The 19553-nt window shown below is 34.9% G+C and overlaps 1 protein-coding gene across 1 annotated transcript; it reads left to right on the forward strand.

The window, feature by feature from the left end:
• Positions 1 to 2446: 2446 nt before the first annotated feature.
• LOC139860036 (uncharacterized) lies at positions 2447 to 5829 on the forward strand. The gene is made up of 5 exons (XM_071848810.1): positions 2447 to 2815; positions 3374 to 3532; positions 3749 to 3808; positions 4505 to 4840; positions 5689 to 5829. The coding sequence occupies exons 1-5, from the start codon at positions 2447 to 2449 to the stop codon at positions 5827 to 5829; spliced, it is 1065 nt and encodes a 354-aa protein (XP_071704911.1).
• The last annotated feature ends 13724 nt before the right edge of the window (positions 5830 to 19553 follow it).

The following is a 19553-nucleotide window of genomic DNA, read 5'->3' on the forward strand; positions in this document are numbered from 1 at the left end:
GAGTAGAAACATTCGAGTATAAATGCACAAGTAGTCAAGTAATTCCTACTTCAAGTTTATATGCCGGTTGTAGTCTAGACTCACTAATGTACCCTATGCTCGGGGTTGACACCAATGAACTCTAAATCCCTACAACCAACGCTCTGATACCATCTATAGCGACCCGACCAAATCATGTTTGACGGCGCCGACTACTTAGGTCCCGTTACGTGGTCATAAGTCTTTAACATGACGTTTGACCAAAATATGTCGCATTCATTTCATAAGTAAAAGGATGTTTCAAGTTTACAAATGTAGTTCAAAAGACTAGTTACATTACAATATTTAACGTACGAATGAAACCTATGCGACACAATTTAAAGTAGTCAAAAGACGCTCCAACTATGCATGTATACTCGACATTCAAGCAAGTATCAAAAAGAGTGCGGAAGCATGTATCAAGTAGCATTCAAGGACTTGAGAAAACATATAGAAAACTGTCAACGAAAACGTTAGTAAAATCATAGGTGTTTTAGTAAACGTTGCATTTGAACCACAAGATTTAATATAATATGATTATCAAAATCATTTGCATTCCAAAGTTGTTATTTGTTTTGCGGGCACCCAATTATCAAACTTAACTGTTTTGCACCCTTTGTGTAGTGTTAGAACATACACTAGACCCGAGAATATATTTCATCCGCTAACGGTAGTGAACCGTCCGAATGAGGCTCATCAAGCCCATGTGATCACATAATATAAGTTCACGTTTACACCCTGCAAGTGTAACTAATGATAATTGAATTGAGGATTTTTGTTCAAACCCGTACGTGGAATGTTCGTTTTCGTACTTGTGTTCAAAGTGTAAAAGCATGATACTTATATGTTTCTCATCCCATAGTTTAAAGCATAAAAGTTGTTTGAAAGATGGGACTATGATCTCACCTTGAGTGCACATATGAAAAGTACTTCACAAAGTAACGTGTACAAAGAACAATGCTAGTCTTGACCTAAACAAATAGGTCGTATCAATATCGGTAAACGCGATAGGTCAAAGATGTTCAATTAGTCCTATGGCTCGTTATGACTCGATTATGTAGCATGTGAATCAAATTGTCCAAGTTTCATTCAAGATACAAGTATAGAAACAAGTTAGAAAGATTGCATAATTATTTGGTTAAGTTTGACAAAAAGTCAAACTTTGGTCGGTCAAAGTCAACGAAAAAGTCAACACGTTCGGGTCGGGTCCCGAACTATTTTTCTGAGGTTTTTATTCATATATAAGCATGTTAGAACAAGTTACATGTGAACCGGAGGTCCATAGCGTGCCAAACATTTTTCATATAATTGACAAGGTGGTCAGAAGCTGGACACGCCTTATGTCGCGCCGCGACAAAGGCTGGCTGCGCCGCGGCATTCCACGCGAGCTGGTACCTGGCCAGTTTCAGTTTTCTAAGTCTCAACCCAAAATTCAAACAAACATAAAACACAAACCGTAAACACTTAGAACTCGTATCTTATATCGTTAGAAAGGTAATTTGACAAAGAACACAACTAAATACATTTCACCAACCAAAAACATCATTTGTAACAATCGGCTTTCCAAAATAAATGATCAATTAATGTTCACCATAAATGCTCAAGTTCATAAATGCACAAAATAGGATTCGGGAATTAAATGCATCCATATAACGCGTCGTTTCATAGGTAATCAAGCATACAATATAACTAACTACTTACTAACAACAATTCATGGCATTCAATACATCAAAAGTTCATTTCAAGTTCATCAAACCCTAACCCAAATTCACCAAAATCACTAATCAAGTTTATGGAGTTTTCTAACGCAACCTACACATCAAATTGAAGCTAGTGATGTTAGGAACACATTTAATACATGCATTTATAACATTTAACATCATTCAAATAACCAAATCACCAAATCAAACACACCAAAGTTTCAAGTTCATGCTAGTTACCAAATAACAAGATATAACATATAAATCATATATTCATGTTAGACTTGAGCCATAGACACTAATTAACAACTTAATAAGTTAAAAACATCAAGAACACAAAATCTAGTGATTTTAAAAAGTTACCCAAATGAGATGTAATCGGTATGGAATCGAAGAGGAAGTTGCAAGGAGTTCAAATATGTAATTTGTTTTGATTGAAGCTTGCTCGGTTGGAATTAGATGATGATTCTTTGAAATGAAGATTGAGAGAAATTTGGAAAGTATTAAATGAAAATGGAAATGAAATGAAAAAGGAAAATGGGGAGGTGGGGTTGACTAGTCAAAGCTAGTCACCTCTTTGGCACCTTGGCAAAATTAGTCCCTCAAGTTCGGTTGTGGGTGCGTGAGTTACGTAAACAAGATGTTTTAAAATGCGTATTAACGAAGGATGTTATAATCATGTAACGGACTTTAAATAATTAAACGGAAAGTAAATGGAAAAAGGCGGGATGTTACAGAAGGCACCCTTTGATTCCAATACGAAGTTCGTAAGGAAATGTTTTGCATGCAGTGATCCAAATCATTTGATAAGTGAATGTCCCAAAAGAAAGAACGAGAAGGCGTTTCTAGGAGGTGCTTGGGACGAAGAAGAAAATGAGACACAAGAAGAAGGAAAGGAAATATGTCTCATGGCCATCCATGCACCGAGCTCAGAAAGAGATGATAAAGCTTGCCTTGTCGGACAAATCGACAATGAGGTTCTTCCAAACTCCTTTGAATTCAATTTTGATAATTTCGTTAAGCTTTGTGATCTAAGTAGTAGAGTTAGCACTAGTAATGCCAACTTAAAAGAAGAAAATAGCTCACTTAAGCTAGAAGTATCTAGGCTAAATGAAAGAATAACTAACTCACATGAATGCCTTACTTGTGATGATCTAAAGCATGAAAATAGAACACTTAACAAAACCGTCAAACTACTTGAGAATAAAATCAAGTTTTTAATATTTAATAAAAGTGAAAAACTACTAAAGACATCTTAAGTGTTCAAAGAATCAGCGATAACAAACATGGGTTAGGGTTTAAAGAAAGCACTCTCAAAATTAAACCATCGAAACAACAACCTATAGTGTTTGTTAAGCGTCAAGAATATCAAAATGTTACAGGAGCTGTGCGGTCGAAGCACGGTCAATTCGACCGCAGGTCCTCTCTCAAAAACTAGACCACCAAAAAGGGTATAATCTAAAGGGAATTTCTTAGAAAATAAGACTAATCACTCTAGAAACCCTAGGAAGAAAATCATTGAAACAAGGGCTCAAACAAAAGGAAACTACAACGCTAAAGTAGTAAAAAATTAGGTTAGATTAGGAGTTTTCAATGCTAATCTTCCCGAACCCAATAAACATTGGGTACCAAAGTCACTAATCAACCAAATATAGGTTTGCCTAAATGGCGTTGTACAAGAAGAAGATTGGATTATTGATAGTGGATGTACAACGCACATGACGGGGAAAAAAGACTTCTTCACCAGGTACAAAGAACATAATGGTGGTGACGTAATCTTTGGCGGCGACGTACGACTAAAATCGTCGGTAAAGGTAACATCACTAACTCTAAAATTACACTTGAAGATGTATTGCATATTAAAAACCTAAGTTTTAATTTTCTAAGTGTTGGTAAAATATGTGATAAAGGGTATAACATGACATTCACTAAATTATCTTCACATATAACCAAAGATGGTAAAAATGTTATAAACGGAATTAGGAAAAAAGGCCTTTACACATGTAAACTAAATGACTTTAAAAATTTAGATATTTGTCTCACTTCCATTCATGACACTACCACTTTGTGGCATAGGAGACTTGGGCATGGTAATATGAAATTAATTCACAATATATCTTCTAAAGAAATGGTTAGAGATTTACCCAAGCTAAAATATGAAAGTCATTTTTATGATGCATGTAAAGTAGGTAAATAAGTCCATGCTAGTCATAAACCTAAGAATTTCATTTCGACTAAAAGATATCTAGAACTCTTACACATGGACTTGTTTTGTCCATCATCCGTTCAAAGCTATGGTGTGAATTTCTACACCCTAGTAATAGTTGATGATTTTTCTAGATATACATGGACATTTTTTTTAAAACACAAAAATGAAGCTTTTGAAAGATTCATAATTTTTGCTACAAATATATAAAACTTACTTAGGTGTACAATTGTCACCATACGAACGAACCATGGAAGAGAATTTGATAATGATGCCCAATTTGGAGTCTTTTGTGATTTACATAGAATTTGTCATAATTTCTCAGCTCCTCGCACTTCCCAATCAAATGGGGTTGTTGAATGGAAAAACCTAACTCTTCAAGAAATAAGTAGAACAATGTTAAATGAACAGTCAATCCCTCAAAAGTTGTGAAGCGGTCGCAACCTCCACGTATATTCAAAATAGAGTCCTAACTAGGCATTCAATGGATAAAACACGCTATGAAATCCTAAATGGTAGGAAACCCAACGTAAGTCGCCTTAGGGTATTTGGATGTAAATGCTTTATTTTAAACAAAAAGGAGTACTTAACTAAGTTTGAACCTAAAGCCTATGAAGGAGTTTTCCTAGGATACTCGTTAGAAAGCAAAGCCTATAGGGTTCTAAACAAGTATACTAATGTCATAGAAGAATCATTAGATGTCAACTTTGATGAAACTCCTCCACCAAAATCCAAACCACTAGTAGATGATGATGTGATTGAGCAAGAAGCCATTGTGTCTAGCACAAACCAAAATGAGTCTAAAGAAGTCGAAGAAACCAATGAGAAAGAATCTCATTTGGAAAATGACTCTAGCAAAGATAATTTAGAATCCACAACCGACCTTAAACATATTAAGGATCATCCAATAGAACAAGTCATTGGAGATATCAACACTAGAACCACACGATCACAAATCTTCAATCTAGTTGCAAACTACGCATTCATCTCCCAAATAGAACCCAAAAATGTCAAAGAAGCTTTATTAGATGAAAGTTGGGTAGAAGCCATGCAATAGGAATTAAACCAATTCCAAAGAAGTGATGTATGGGATTTGGTTCCCTTAACAAGCGAGAAAAATATTATAGGAACCAAATGGTTATATAGAAACAAACTAGATGAAGATAGAAAGATTGTTAGAAACAAAGCTAGTTTGGTTGCACAAGGGTATAGTCAACAAGAAGGAATTGATTATGATGAAACCTTTGCCCCCGTAGCTAGACTAGAGTCCATTAGAATACTTCTTGCATATGCATGTGCCAATAACTTAAAACTATATCAAATGGATGTTAAAAGTGATTTTCTAAATGGTGTCATAAATGAAGAAGTATATGTGTCACAACCCTCGGGCTTTGAAGACTTTGAAAAACCATATCATGTGTTTAAACTTTAGAAAGCCCTATTTGGACTCAAACAAGCACCTAGAGCTTGGTATGAGAGACTTAAAACTTTCCTTATTAATCATCGATATGAAATGGGAAAAATTGATAATAATTTGTCAAAAAGCATGAAAATGATTTGGTTATTGTTCAAATATATGTTGCTGATATTGTATTTGGTTCTACTAATGAGTCTCTTAGCAATGAGTTTTGTAAGTTAATGCATGATGAGTTTGAAATGAGCATGATGGGTGAACTCAAGTTCTTTCTCGGACTTCAAATTAAGCAACTAGAAGATGGAACGTTCATCAATCAACAAAAGTATATTCATGATATGCTCAAAAAGTTTGGAATGGAAAACTCAAAACCGATGGCCACTCGAATGGCTACCAATGTCAAGCTTACTCTTGAAGGGGAAGGAGATTCATTCGATAGTACCAAGTATAGGGGAATGATTGGATCCCTTCTATACTTAATGGCTAGCTAGCCTACCCGATATTATGTCTAGTGTGTGCTTGTGTGCAAGATTCCAAGAGAATCCAAAAATGTCTCACGTAGAAGCGGTCAAATGAATCTTTAGATATTTGAAAGGAACCATGCACCTTGGTCTATGGTATCCAAAGTTCACCGGTGTTGACATTATGTGCTTTGCTGATTCCGACCACGGAGGATCGTTGATTGATCGAAAGAGCACAAGTGGTGTATGTGCATTTGTCAGACTTTGCTTAACGTCATGGTTCTCTAAGAAGCAAACATCCGTTGCACTATCTACTACCGAAGCAGAATATGTTTCCGTAGAAAGAGCATGTGCACAAGTGCTATTGATGAAACAAACCTTCATCGATTACAGCATCATCTCTTCTGAAATACCTATTTGTTGTGATAATAAGAGTGCTAAAGACCTATCTAGAAATAAAATATCACACTCTAGGACTAAACAGATAGACATTGGGCACCACTTCTTACGTGATCATGTCCAAAAAGGAAATATTGTGATTGATAAGGTAGACTCCTTAGAAAACATTGCTAACATTTTTACTAAATCACTAAAAAAGGAGACCTTCACTCTCTTAGGAATGGGTTGGGTATGATGGAACTTGTACCTTAATTAAACTTACTTAAGACGTGCGGTCAAACCACGGTCTACCGTGGAGTCAAATGTGTAGTGACCCGAACTTTTCCATGTTTATATATATTAATTGAGATTGATATTTACATGATTAAATGTTTCCAACATGTTAAGCAATCAAACTTGTTAAGACTTGATTAATTGAAATATGTTTCATATAGACAATTGACCACCCAAGTTGACCGGTGATTCACGAACGTTAAAACTTATAAAAACTATATGATGACATATATATGGATATATATATATATATAGTTAACATGATACTATGATAAGTAAACATATCATTAAGTATATTAACAATGAACTACATATGTAAAAACAAGACAACTAACTTAATGATTTTTAAACGAGACATATATGTAACGATTATCGTTGTAAAGACATTTAATGTATATATATCATATTAAGAGATATTCATACATGATAATATCATGATAATATAATAATTTAAAATCTCATTTGATATTATAAACATTGGGTTAACAACATTTAACAAGATCGTTAACCTAAAGGTTTCAAAACAACACTTACATGTAACGACTAATGATGACTTAACGACTCAGTTAAAATGTATATACATGTAGTGTTTTAATATGTATTTATACACTTTTGAAAGACTTCAATACACTTATCAAAATAGTTCTACTTAACAAAAATTCTTACAATTACATCCTCGTTCAGTTTCATCAACAATTCTACTCGTATGCACCCGTATTCGTTCTCGTACAATACACAGCTTTTAGATGTATGTACTATTGGTATATACACTCCAATGATCAGCTCTTAACAGCCCATGTGAGTCACCTAACACATGTGGGAACCATCATTTGGCAACTAGCATGAAATATCTCATAAAATTACAAAAAATATGAGTAATCATTCATGACTTATTTACATGAAAACAAAATTACATATCCTTTATATCTAATCCATACACCAACGATCAAAAACACCTACAAACACTTTAATTCTTCAATTTTCTTCATCTAATTGATCTCTCTCAAGTTCTATCTTCAAGTTCTAAGTGTTCTTCATATATTCTACAAGTTCTAGTTACATAAAATCAAGAATACTTTCAAATTTGCTAGCTCACTTCCAATCTTGTAAGGTGATCATCCAACCTCAAGAAATCTTTGTTTATTACAGTAGGTTATCATTCTAATACAAGGTAATAATCATATTCAAACTTTGGTTCAATTTCTATAACTATAACAATCTTATTTCAAGTGATGATCTTACTTGAACTTGTTTTCGTGTCATGATTCTGCTTCAAGAACTTCGAGCCATCCAAGGATTCGTTGAAGCTAGATCTATTTTTCTCTTTTCCAGTAGGTTTATCCAAGGAACTTAAGGTAGTAATGATGTTCATAACATCATTCGATTCATACATATAAAGCTATCTTATTCGAAGGTTTAAACTTGTAATCACTAGAACATAGTTTAGTTAATTCTAAACTTGTTCGCAAACAAAAGTTAATCCTTCTAACTTGACTTTTAAAATCAACTAAACACATTTTCTATATCTATATGATATGCTAACTTAATGATTTAAAACCTGGAAACACGAAAAACACCGTAAAACCGGATTTACGCCGTCGTAGTAACACCGCGGGCTGTTTTGGGTTAGTTAATTAAAAACTATGATAAACTTTGATTTAAAAGTTGTTATTCTGAGAAAATGATTTTTATTATGAACATGAAACTATATCCAAAAATATGGTTAAACTCAAAGTGGAAGTATGTTTTCTAAAATGGTCATCTAGACGTCGTTCTTTCGACTGAAATGACTACCTTTACAAAAAAGACTTGTAACTTATTTTTCCGACTATAAACCTATACTTTTTCTGTTTAGATTCATAAAATAGAGTTCAATATGAAACCATAGCAATTTGATAACGGATTTAAAATGAAGAAGTTATGGGTAAAACAAGATTGGATAATTTTTCTCATTTTAGCTACTTGAAAATTGGTAACAAATCTATTCCAACCATAACTTAATCAACTTGTATTGTATATTATGTAATCTTGAGATACCATAGACACGTATACAATGTTTCGACATATCATGTCGACACATCTATATATATTTCGGAACAACCATAGACACTCTATATGTGAATGTTGGAGTTAGCTATACAGGGTTGAGGTTGATTCCAAAATATATATAGTTTGAGTTGTGATCAATACTGAGATACGTATACACTGGGTCGTGGATTGATTCAAGATAATATTTATCGATTTATTTCTGTACATCTAACTGTGGACAACTAGTTGTAGGTTACTAACGAGGACAGCTGACTTAATAAACTTAAAACATCAAAATATATTAAAAGTGTTGTAAATATATTTTGAATATACTTTGATATATATGTATATATTGTTATAGGTTCGTGAATCAACCAGTGGCCAAGTCTTACTTCCCGACGAAGTAAAAATCTGTGAAAGTGAGTTATAGTCCCACTTTTAAAATCTAATATTTTTGGGATGAGAATACATGCAAGTTTTATAAATGATTTACAAAATAGACACAAGTACGTGAAACTACATTCTATGGTTGAATTATCGAAATCGAATATGCCCCTTTTTATTAAGTCTGGTAATCTAAGAATTAGGGAACAGACACCCTAATTGACGCGAATCCTAAAGATAGATCTATTGGGCCTACCAAACCCCATCCAAAGTACCGGATGCTTTAGTACTTCGAAATTTATATCATATCCGAAGGGTGTCCCGGAAAGATGGGGATATTCTTATATATGCATCGTGTTAATGTCGGTTACCAGGTGTTCACCATATGAATGATTTTTATCTCTATGTATGGGATGTGTATTGAAATATGAAATCTTGTGGTCTATTATTATGATTTGATATATATAGGTTAAACCTATAACTCACCAACATTTTTGTTGACGTTTTAAGCATGTTTATTCTCAGGTGATTATTAAGAGCTTCTGCTGTCGCATACTTAAATAAGGACGAGATTTGGAGTCCATGCTTGTATGATATTGTGTAAAAACTGCATTCAAGAAACTTATTTTGTTGTAACATATTTGTATTGTAAACCATTATGTAATGGTCGTGTGTAAACAGGATATTTTAGATTATCATTATTTGATAATCTACGTAAAACTTTTTAAACCCTTATTGATGAAATAAAGGTTATGGTTTGTTTTAAAATGAATGCAGTCTTTGAAAAACGTCTCATATAGAGGTCAAAACCTCGCAACGAAATCAATTAATATGGAACGTTTTTAATCAATAAGAACGGGACATTTCAGTTGGTATCAGAGCGTTGGTCTTAGAGAACCAGAATTTTGCATTAGTGTGTCTTATCGAGTTTGTTAGGATGTATTAGTGAGTCTGGACTTCGACCGTGTTTACTTGAAAAATGATTGCTTAACAAATTTTGTTGGAAACTATATATTTTTAACATGTGAATATTATGTGATATATTAATCTCTTAACGCGTTTGATATTATGTGATAGATGTCTACCTCTAGAATAAGTCCCATTGACTCACCTAATAATAATGAAGAGTCAAATGTAAATTGGAATGATTCGTGGACTGATTCACAAGTTCCCGAAGAGGAACCTGAAGAAGAGTCAGAACCGGAAGAAGAATCGGAACCGGAAGAAGAATTGGAACCGGATGAAGAAATAGAACTGGTGGGGGGAATAATAAAACGGTTAAGTAAAAGAAAATCCTCAACCAACCGACCAAGGTTAATTATGGTCAATGGTGTTTCCGCCAAGGAAGCAAAATATTGGGAGGATTACCAATTCTCCGATGAATCGGATTCCGACGAGAATTTCGATGATGTTATAGAAATTACCCCAACTGAATTTAAAAAGACAAAATAAAATAATAAGGGAAAGGGCATAAAAATAGAGAAATCTAATTCCAACCCCGATGAACTTTATATCTATCGTCAACCCCCGAAGTCCTTAAGTTGTAACAATGACCCGGGAAACTCTAAACCACCAGGTCTTTCTAAACCAATGTGGAAAACGACGGCTCGTATTAGGAGAACATCATATATCCCTTGAAACTTGGCAAAACGAACCAAAACCGAAGAAGAAGAAACAAGCGAGTCGGAATAAGATAGTTGTATTCGTGTGGTGTAATATATGTAATATAGTGTGCTTTTGCTTTATGATATATGTAAAAATTGCTTGTATTAATAAGTATTTTTTTTATGAATCTAACTCTTGTCTATTTTACAGTATAAAAACACAAAATGGATAGACAACCCAATATTTTAAGAGACCTACCTGGAGACATGATTGATGAAATCTTGTCTAGAGTCGGTCAGAATTCTTCGGCACAACTATTTAAGGCGAGATCAGTTTGTAAGACATTCGAAGAACGTTCCAAGAATGCCTTGGTTTATAAAAGGCTTTCGTTCGAAAGATGGGGGATATCGCATTGGGAAATCCATAAGTTACGATGTGTTTACTTTGACGCATATATTGCGGGGAACCCAAATGCTATTTTACGCAATGGGTTAAGAAATTATTTTGACTCAATATATCCGAATATTGGACTTCGTGATTTAGAAAAAGCGGCTAACATGCAACATAAAGAAGCATGTTATGCTTACGGATTAGTAATGTTCGCTTCTCACCAAAGTGAGAACAAGAACACCGGGCTACAACTATTAAACAAAACGTTCCCACAAGTGATGGAGTCGGTAATTGGGGTAAGAAATGAGGTTTTTAGATTGTTACGGGACTGTTGGACATTACGTAACCCTCATCCCTTTGACGACGTTACAACACGCTGTCTTATCAACGGCCATAACGGTTATGTTCCACAAGACCAAGGATGGGAAGTAATCCTAGTAAAACCAGAATGCATGACTTGTTTCTGGACGTATGAATTACGTGTCTTTATTGCCTTTGCTGAACGACTTGTGTACTAGCTAGAATTATCTTCACAACCATCTTGTATCAAATTTATTGTGTGCTATATTTCATGCTATATGTAAAATAAGCGGTATTGTAAGTTTGTAAAATATTGTGTAAAAGTTTGAACGCGAAATATTATTATAATCAGTTTTTCATATAGAATTGTAGTAGTTGAATTGTATATTAGCTACTAAGTATGAACTTAACGGGTATGTACTACCCGAATTTAAACTTATAAAACGCTAATATGAAGAAAAAGCTTTTATAAATGAGTTCATATTATGCTACAAAATACTATTAACTACTCTTAATATTATGTATGATTAACTTGTTCCATTTGACTATTTTGAAGGAAATGGCACCGACTACTCGACACACCGTGAATATGAATGAAGAGGAATTCCGTACTTTTCGAGCTTCAAACATAGCCGCAGTACAGGCTGCGCTGCATACCAACAATAACCTTGGATCTAGCAGTACAGGAAATCGTGTAGGATGCACCTACAAAGAATTCACTGCCTGCAAACCTTTGGAATTTGATGGAACCGAAGGACCGATCGGATTGAAACGGTGGACCGAGAAGGTCGAATCGGTGTTTGCCATAAGTAAGTGTACTGAAGAGGACAAAGTGAAGTACGCTACGCATACCTTCACAGGTTCTGCGTTAACATGGTGGAATACCTATCTAGAGCAAGTGGGATAAGACGATGCGTACGCACTACCGTGGTCAGCATTCAAGCACTTGATGAACGAGAAGTACCGTCCCAGAACCGAGGTCAATAAGCTCAAGACAGAACTTAGAGGGTTACGAACCCAAGGATTTGATATTACCACGTACGAAAGACGATTCACAGAATTGTGCCTATTATGTCCGGGAGCATTCGAAGATGAGGAAGAGAAGATCGACGCGTTTGTGAAAGGATTACCGGAAAGAATCCAAGAAGATATAAGTTCACACGAGCCCGCCTCCATACAACAGGCATGTAGAATGGCTCACAAACTAGTGAACCAGATTGAAGAAAGAATTAAAGAACAGACTGCTGAAGAGGCCAATGTGAAGCAAGTCAAAAGAAAGTGGGAGGAAAACGGTGATAAGAATCACCAATACAACAACAACAGCAATTACAACAATAATCGCAACAATTATCCCAACAATCGCAACATCAATCGCAACTACAACAAACGGCCCAACAACAACAACAACAACAACAACAACAACAACAACAACAACAACAACAACAACAACAACAACAACAACAACAACAACAACAACAACAACAACAACAACAACAACAACAGCAACTACAACAATCATCCCAACAATAATAATAACCGCAACAACAACAACAATCAGAAGCAGCTATGCCAAAGGTGTGAAAAGTATCACTCGGGGTTCTGCACCAAATTTTGCAACAAGTGTAAAAGAAATGGTCATAGTGCGGTGAAGTGTGAGGTCTACGGACTAGGGGTTAATAGAACAAAAGGAACAAATGGTGTCGGAACGAGTAATGGCGGAGCAAGTAGTGTCGGAGCAAGTTATGCCAATGTAGTTTGTTATAAATGTGGAAAACCGGGCCACATTATTAGAAATTGCCCAAACCAGGAGAACACGAATGGACAAGGCCACGAAAGAGTTTTCAATATTAATGCGGCAGAGGCACAGGAAGACCCGGAGCTTGTTACGGGTACGTTTCTTATTGAACATAAATCCGCTTACGTTTTATTTGATTCGGGTGCGGATAGAAGCTATATGAGTAGAGATTTTTGTGCTAAATTAAGTTGTCCATTGACGCCTTTGGATAGTAAATTTTTACTCGAATTAGCAAATGGTAAATTAATTTCAGCAGATAATATATGTCGGAATCGAGAAATTAAACTGGTTAGCGAAACATTTAAGATTGATTTGATACCAGTAGAGTTAGGGAGTTTTGATGTGATAATCGGTATGGACTGGTTGAAAGAAGTGAAAACAGAGATCGTTTGTTACAAAAATGCAATTCGCATTATACGAGAAAAAGGAAAACCCTTAATGGTGTACGGAGAAAAGGGCAACACGAAGCTACATCTTATTAGTAATTTGAAGGCACAAAAACTAATAAGAAAAGGTTGCTATGCTGTTCTAGCACACGTCGAGAAAGTACAAACTGAAAAAAAGAGCATCAATGATGTTCCCATTGCAAAAGAATTTCCCGATGTATTTCCGAAAGAATTACCGGGATTACCCCCACATCGATCCGTTGAATTTCAAATAGATCTTGTACCAGGAGCTGCACCAATAGCTCGTGCTCCTTACAGACTCGCACCCAGCGAGATGAAAGAACTGCAAAGCCAATTATAAGAACTTTTAGAGCGTGGTTTCATTCGACCAAGCACATCACCGTGGGGAGCTCCTGTTTTGTTTGTCAAGAAGAAAGATGGTACATTCAGGTTGTGTATCGACTACCGAGAGTTGAACAAATTTACCATCAAGAACCGTTGCCCACTACCGAGAATCGATGACTTATTTGATCAACTACAAGGCTCGTCTATTTATTCAAAGATTGACTTACGTTCCGGGTATCATCAAATGCGGGTGAAAGAAGATGATATTCCAAAGACTGCTTTCAGAACACGTTATGGTCATTACTGAAATGTCCCGTTCTTATTGATTAAAAACGTTCCATATTAATTGATTTCGTTGCGAGGTTTTGACCTCTATATGAGACGTTTTTCAAAGACTGCATTCATTTTAAAACAAACCATAACCTTTATTTCATCAATAAAGGTTTAAAAAACTTTACGTAGATTATCAAATAATGATAATCTAAAATATCCTGTTTACACACGACCATTACATAATGGTTTACAATACAAATATGTTACAATAAAATAAGTTTCTTGAATGCAGTTTTTACACAATATCATACAAGCATGGACTCCAAATCTCGTCCTTATTTAAGTATGCGACAGCGGAAGCTCTTAATAATCACCTGAGAATAAACATGCTTAAAACGTCAACAAAAATGTTGGTGAGTTATAGGTTTAACCTATATATATCAAATCATAATAATAGACCACAAGATTTCATATTTCAATACACATCCCATACATAGAGATAAAAATCATTCATATGGTGAACACCTAGTAACCGACATTAACAAGATGCATATATAAGAATATCCCCATCATTCCGGGACACCCTTCGGATATGATATAAATTTCGAAGTACTAAAGCATCCGGTACTTTGGATGGGGCTTGTTAGGCCCGATAGATCTATCTTTAGGATTCGCGTCAATTAGGGTGTCTGTTCCCTAATTCTTAGATTACCAGACTTAATAAAAAGGGGCATATTCGATTTCGATAATTCAACCATAGAATGTAGTTTCACGTACTTGTGTCTATTTTGTAAATCATTTATAAAACCTGCATGTATTCTCATCCCAAAAATATTAGATTTTAAAAGTGGGACTATAACTCACTTTCACAGATTTTTACTTCGTCGGGAAGTAAGACTTGGCCACTGGTTGATTCACGAACCTATAACAATATATACATATATATCAAAGTATGTTCAAAATATATTTACAACACTTTTAATATATTTTGATGTTTTAAGTTTATTAAGTCAGCTGTCCTCGTTAGTAACCTACAACTAGTTGTCCACAGTTAGATGTACAGAAATAAATCGATAAATATTATCTTGAATCAATCCACGACCCAGTGTATACGTATCTCAGTATTGATCACAACTCAAACTATATATATTTTGGAATCAACCTCAACCCTGTATAGCTAACTCCAACATTCACATATAGAGTGTCTATGGTTGTTCCGAAATATATATAGATGTGTCGACATGATAGGTCGAAACATTGTATACGTGTCTATGGTATCTCAAGATTACATAATATACAATACAAGTTGATTAAGTTATGGTTGGAATAGATTTGTTACCAATTTTCACGTAGCTAAAATGAGAAAAATTATCCAATCTTGTTTTACCCATAACTTCTTCATTTTAAATCCGTTTTGAGTGAATCAAATTGCTATGGTTTCATATTGAACCCTATTTTATGAATCTAAACAGAAAAAGTATAGGTTTATAGTCGGAAAAATAAGTTACAAGTCGTTTTTGTAAAGGTAGTCATTTCAGTCGAAAGAACGACGTCTAGATGACCATTTTAGAAAACATACTTCCACTTTGAGTTTAACCATAATTTTTGGATATAGTTTCATGTTCATAATAAAAATCATTTTCTCAGAATAACAATTTTTAAATCAAAGTTTATCATAGTTTTTAATTAACTAACCCAAAACAGCCCGCGGTGTTACTACGACGGCGTAAATCCGGTTTTACGGTGTTTTTCGTGTTTCCAGGTTTTAAATCATTAAGTTAGCATATCATATAGATATAGAACATGTGTTTAGTTTATTTTAAAAGTCAAGTTAGAAGGATTAACTTTTGTTTGCGAACAAGTTTAGAATTAACTAAACTATGTTCTAGTGATTACAAGTTTAAACCTTCGAATAAGATAGCTTTATATGTATGAATCAAATGATGTTATGAACATCATTACTACCTTAAGTTCCTTGGATAAACCTACTGGAAAAGAGAAAAATGGATCTAGCTTCAATGGATCCTTGGATGGCTCGAAGTTCTTGAAGCAGAATCATGACACGAAAACAAGTTCAAGTAAGATCATCACTTGAAATAAGATTGTTATAGTTATAGAAATTGAACCAAAGTTTGAATATGATTATTACATTGTATTAGAATGATAACCTACTGTAAGAAACAAAGATTTCTTGAGGTTGGATGATCACCTTACAAGATTGGAAGTGAGCTAGCAAACTTGAAAGTATTCTTGATTTTATGAAACTAGAACTTTTGGAATTTATGAAGAACACTTAGAACTTGAAGATAGAACTTGAGAAAGATCAATTAGATGAATAAAATTGAAGAATGAAAGTGTTTTTAGGTGTTTTTGGTCGTTGGTGTATGGATTAGATATAAAGGATATGTTATTTTGTTTTCATGTAAATAAGTCATGAATGATTACTCATATTTTTGTAATTTTATGAGATATTTCATGCTAGTTGCCAAATGATGGTTCCCACATGTGTTAGGTGACTCACATGGGCTGCTAAGAGCTGATCATTGGAGTGTATATACCAAGAGTACATACATCTAAAAGCTGTGTATTGTACGAGTACGAATACGGGTGCATACGAGTAGAATTGTTGATGAAACTGAACGAGGATGTAATTGTAAGCATTTTTGTTAAGTAGGAGTATTTTGATAAGTGTCTTGAAGTCTTTCAAAAGTGTATGAATACATATTAAAACACTACATGTATATACATTTTAACTGAGTCGTTAAGTCATCGTTAGTCGTTACATGTAAATGTTGTTTTGAAACCTTTAGGTTAACGATCTTGTTAAATGTTGTTAACCCAATGTTTATAATATCAAAAGAGATTTTAAATTATTATATTATCATGATATTATGATGTACGAATATCTCTTAATATGATATATATACATTAAATGTCGTTACAACGATAATCGTTACATATATGTCTCGTTTCAAAATCATTAAGTTAGTAGCCTTGTTTTTACATATGTAGTTCATTGTTAATATAATTAATGATATGTTTACTTATCATAATATCATGTTAACTATATATATAACCATATATATGTCATCATATAGTTTTTACAAGTTTTAACGTTCGTGAATCACCGGTCAACTTGAGTGGTCAATTGTCTATATGAAACCTATTTCAATTAATCAAGTCTTAACAAGTTTGATTGCTTAACATGTTGGAAACATTTAATCATGTAAATATCAATCTCAATTAATATATATAAACATGGAAAAGTTCGGGTCACTACAGTACCTACCCGTTAAATAAATTTCGTCCCGAAATTTTAAGCTGTTGAAGGTGTTGACGAATCTTCTGAAAATAGATGCGGGTATTTCTTCTTCATCTGATCTTCACGCTCCCAGGTGAACTCGGGTCCTCTACGAGCATTCCATCGAACCTTAACAATTGGTATCTTGTTTTGCTTAAGTCTTTTAACCTCACGATCCATTATTTCGACGGGTTCTTCGATGAATTGAAGTTTTTCGTTGATTTGGATTTCATCTAACGGAATAGTGAGATCTTCTTTAGCAAAACATTTCTTCAAATTCGAGACGTGGAAAGTGTTATGTACAGCCGCGAGTTGTTGAGGTAACTCAAGTCGGTAAGCTACTGGTCCGACACGATCAATAATCTTGAATGGTCCAATATACCTTGGATTTAATTTCCCTCGTTTACCAAATCGAACAACGCCTTTCCAAGGTGCAACTTTAAGCATGACCATCTCTCCAATTTCAAATTCTATATCTTTTCTTTTAATGTCAGCGTAGCTCTTTTGTCGACTTTGGGCGGTTTTCAACCGTTGTTGAATTTGGATGATCTTCTCGGTAGTTTCTTGTATAATCTCCGGACCCGTAATCTGTCTATCCCCCACTTCACTCCAACAAATCGGAGACCTGCACTTTCTACCATAAAGTGCTTCAAACGGCGCCATTTCAATGCTTGAATGGTAGCTGTTGTTGTAGGAAAATTCTGCTAACGGTAGATGTCGATCCCAACTGTTTCCGAAATCAATAACACATGCTCGTAGCATGTCTTCAAGCGTTTGTATCATCCTTTCGCTCTGCCCATCAGTTTGTGGATGATAGGCAGTACTCATGTCTAGACGAGTTCCTAATGCTTGCTGTAATGTCTGCCAGAATCTTGAAATAAATCTGCCATCCCTATCAGAGATAATAGAGATTGGTATTCCATGTCTGGAGATGACTTCCTTCAAATACAGTCGTGCTAACTTCTCCATCTTGTCATCTTCTCTTATTGGCAGGAAGTGTGCTGATTTGGTGAGACGATCAACTATTACCCAAATAGTATCAAAACCACTTGCAGTCCTTGGCAATTTAGTGATGAAATCCATGGTAATGTTTTCCCATTTCCATTCCGGGATTTCGGGTTGTTGAAGTAGACCTGATGGTTTCTGATGCTCAGCTTTGACCTTAGAACACGTCAAACATTCTCCTACGTATTTAGCAACATCGGCTTTCATACCCGGCCACCAAAAATGTTTCTTGAGATCCTTGTACATCTTCCCCGTTCCAGGATGTATTGAGTATCTGGTTTTATGAGCTTCTCTAAGTACCATTTCTCTCATATCTCCAAATTTTGGTACCCAAATCCTTTCAGCCCTATACCGGGTTCCGTCTTCCCGAATATTAAGATGCTTCTCCGATCCTTTGGGTATTTCATCCTTTAAATTTCCCTCTTTTAAAACTCCTTGTTGCGCCTCCTTTATTTGAGTAGTAAGGTTATTATGAATCATTATATTCATAGATTTTACTCGAATGGGTTCTCTGTCCTTCCTTCTCAAGGCATCGGCTACCACATTTGCCTTCCCCGGGTGGTAACGAATCTCAAAGTCGTAATCATTCAATAATTCAATCCACCTACGCTGCCTCATATTCAGTTGTTTCTGATTAAATATGTGTTGAAGACTTTTGTGGTCGGTATATATAATACTTTTAACCCCATATAAGTAGTGCCTCCAAGTCTTTAATGCAAAAACAACTGCGCCTAATTCCAAATCATGCGTCGTATAATTTTGTTCGTGAATCTTCAATTGTCTAGACGCATAAGCAATCACCTTCGTTCGTTGCATTAATACACAACTGAGACCTTGCTTTGATGCGTCACAATAAATCACAAAATCATCATTCCCTTCAGGCAATGACAATATAGGTGCCGTAGTTAGCTTTTTCTTCAATAACTGAAACGCTTTCTCTTGTTCATCATTCCATTCAAATTTCTTCCCTTTATGCGTTAATGCAGTCAGGGGTTTTGCTATTCTGGAAAAGTCTTGGATGAATCTTCTGTAGTAACCAGCTAGTCCTAAAAACTGGCGTATGTGTTTCGGAGTTTTCGGGGTTTCCCACTTTTCAACAGTTTCTATCTTTGCCGGATCCACCTTAATACCTTCTTTGTTCACTATGTGACCGAGGAATTGAACTTCTTCTAACCAAAATGCACACTTTGAAAACTTAGCGTACAATTCTTCCTTCCTCAATACTTCTAACACCTTTCTCAAATGTTCACCGTGCTCTTGGTCATTCTTT

This window comes from Rutidosis leptorrhynchoides, chromosome 7 (genome assembly GCF_046630445.1).
Source record: "Rutidosis leptorrhynchoides isolate AG116_Rl617_1_P2 chromosome 7, CSIRO_AGI_Rlap_v1, whole genome shotgun sequence".
NCBI lineage: Eukaryota > Viridiplantae > Streptophyta > Magnoliopsida > Asterales > Asteraceae > Rutidosis > Rutidosis leptorrhynchoides.

Bases quoted from the DNA above. Each gene is read 5' to 3' on its own strand.
- LOC139860036 (XM_071848810.1), top strand. From the start codon at position 2,447: ATGTTACAGAAGGCACCCTTTGATTCCAATACGAAGTTCGTAAGGAAA. The intron at 2,816-3,373 runs GTATCTAGGCTA...AACCAAATATAG, and splicing joins ATAGCTCACTTAAGCTAGAA to GTTTGCCTAAATGGCGTTGT. The intron at 3,809-4,504 runs GTAATATGAAAT...TTAAACAAAAAG, and splicing joins GCATAGGAGACTTGGGCATG to GAGTACTTAACTAAGTTTGA.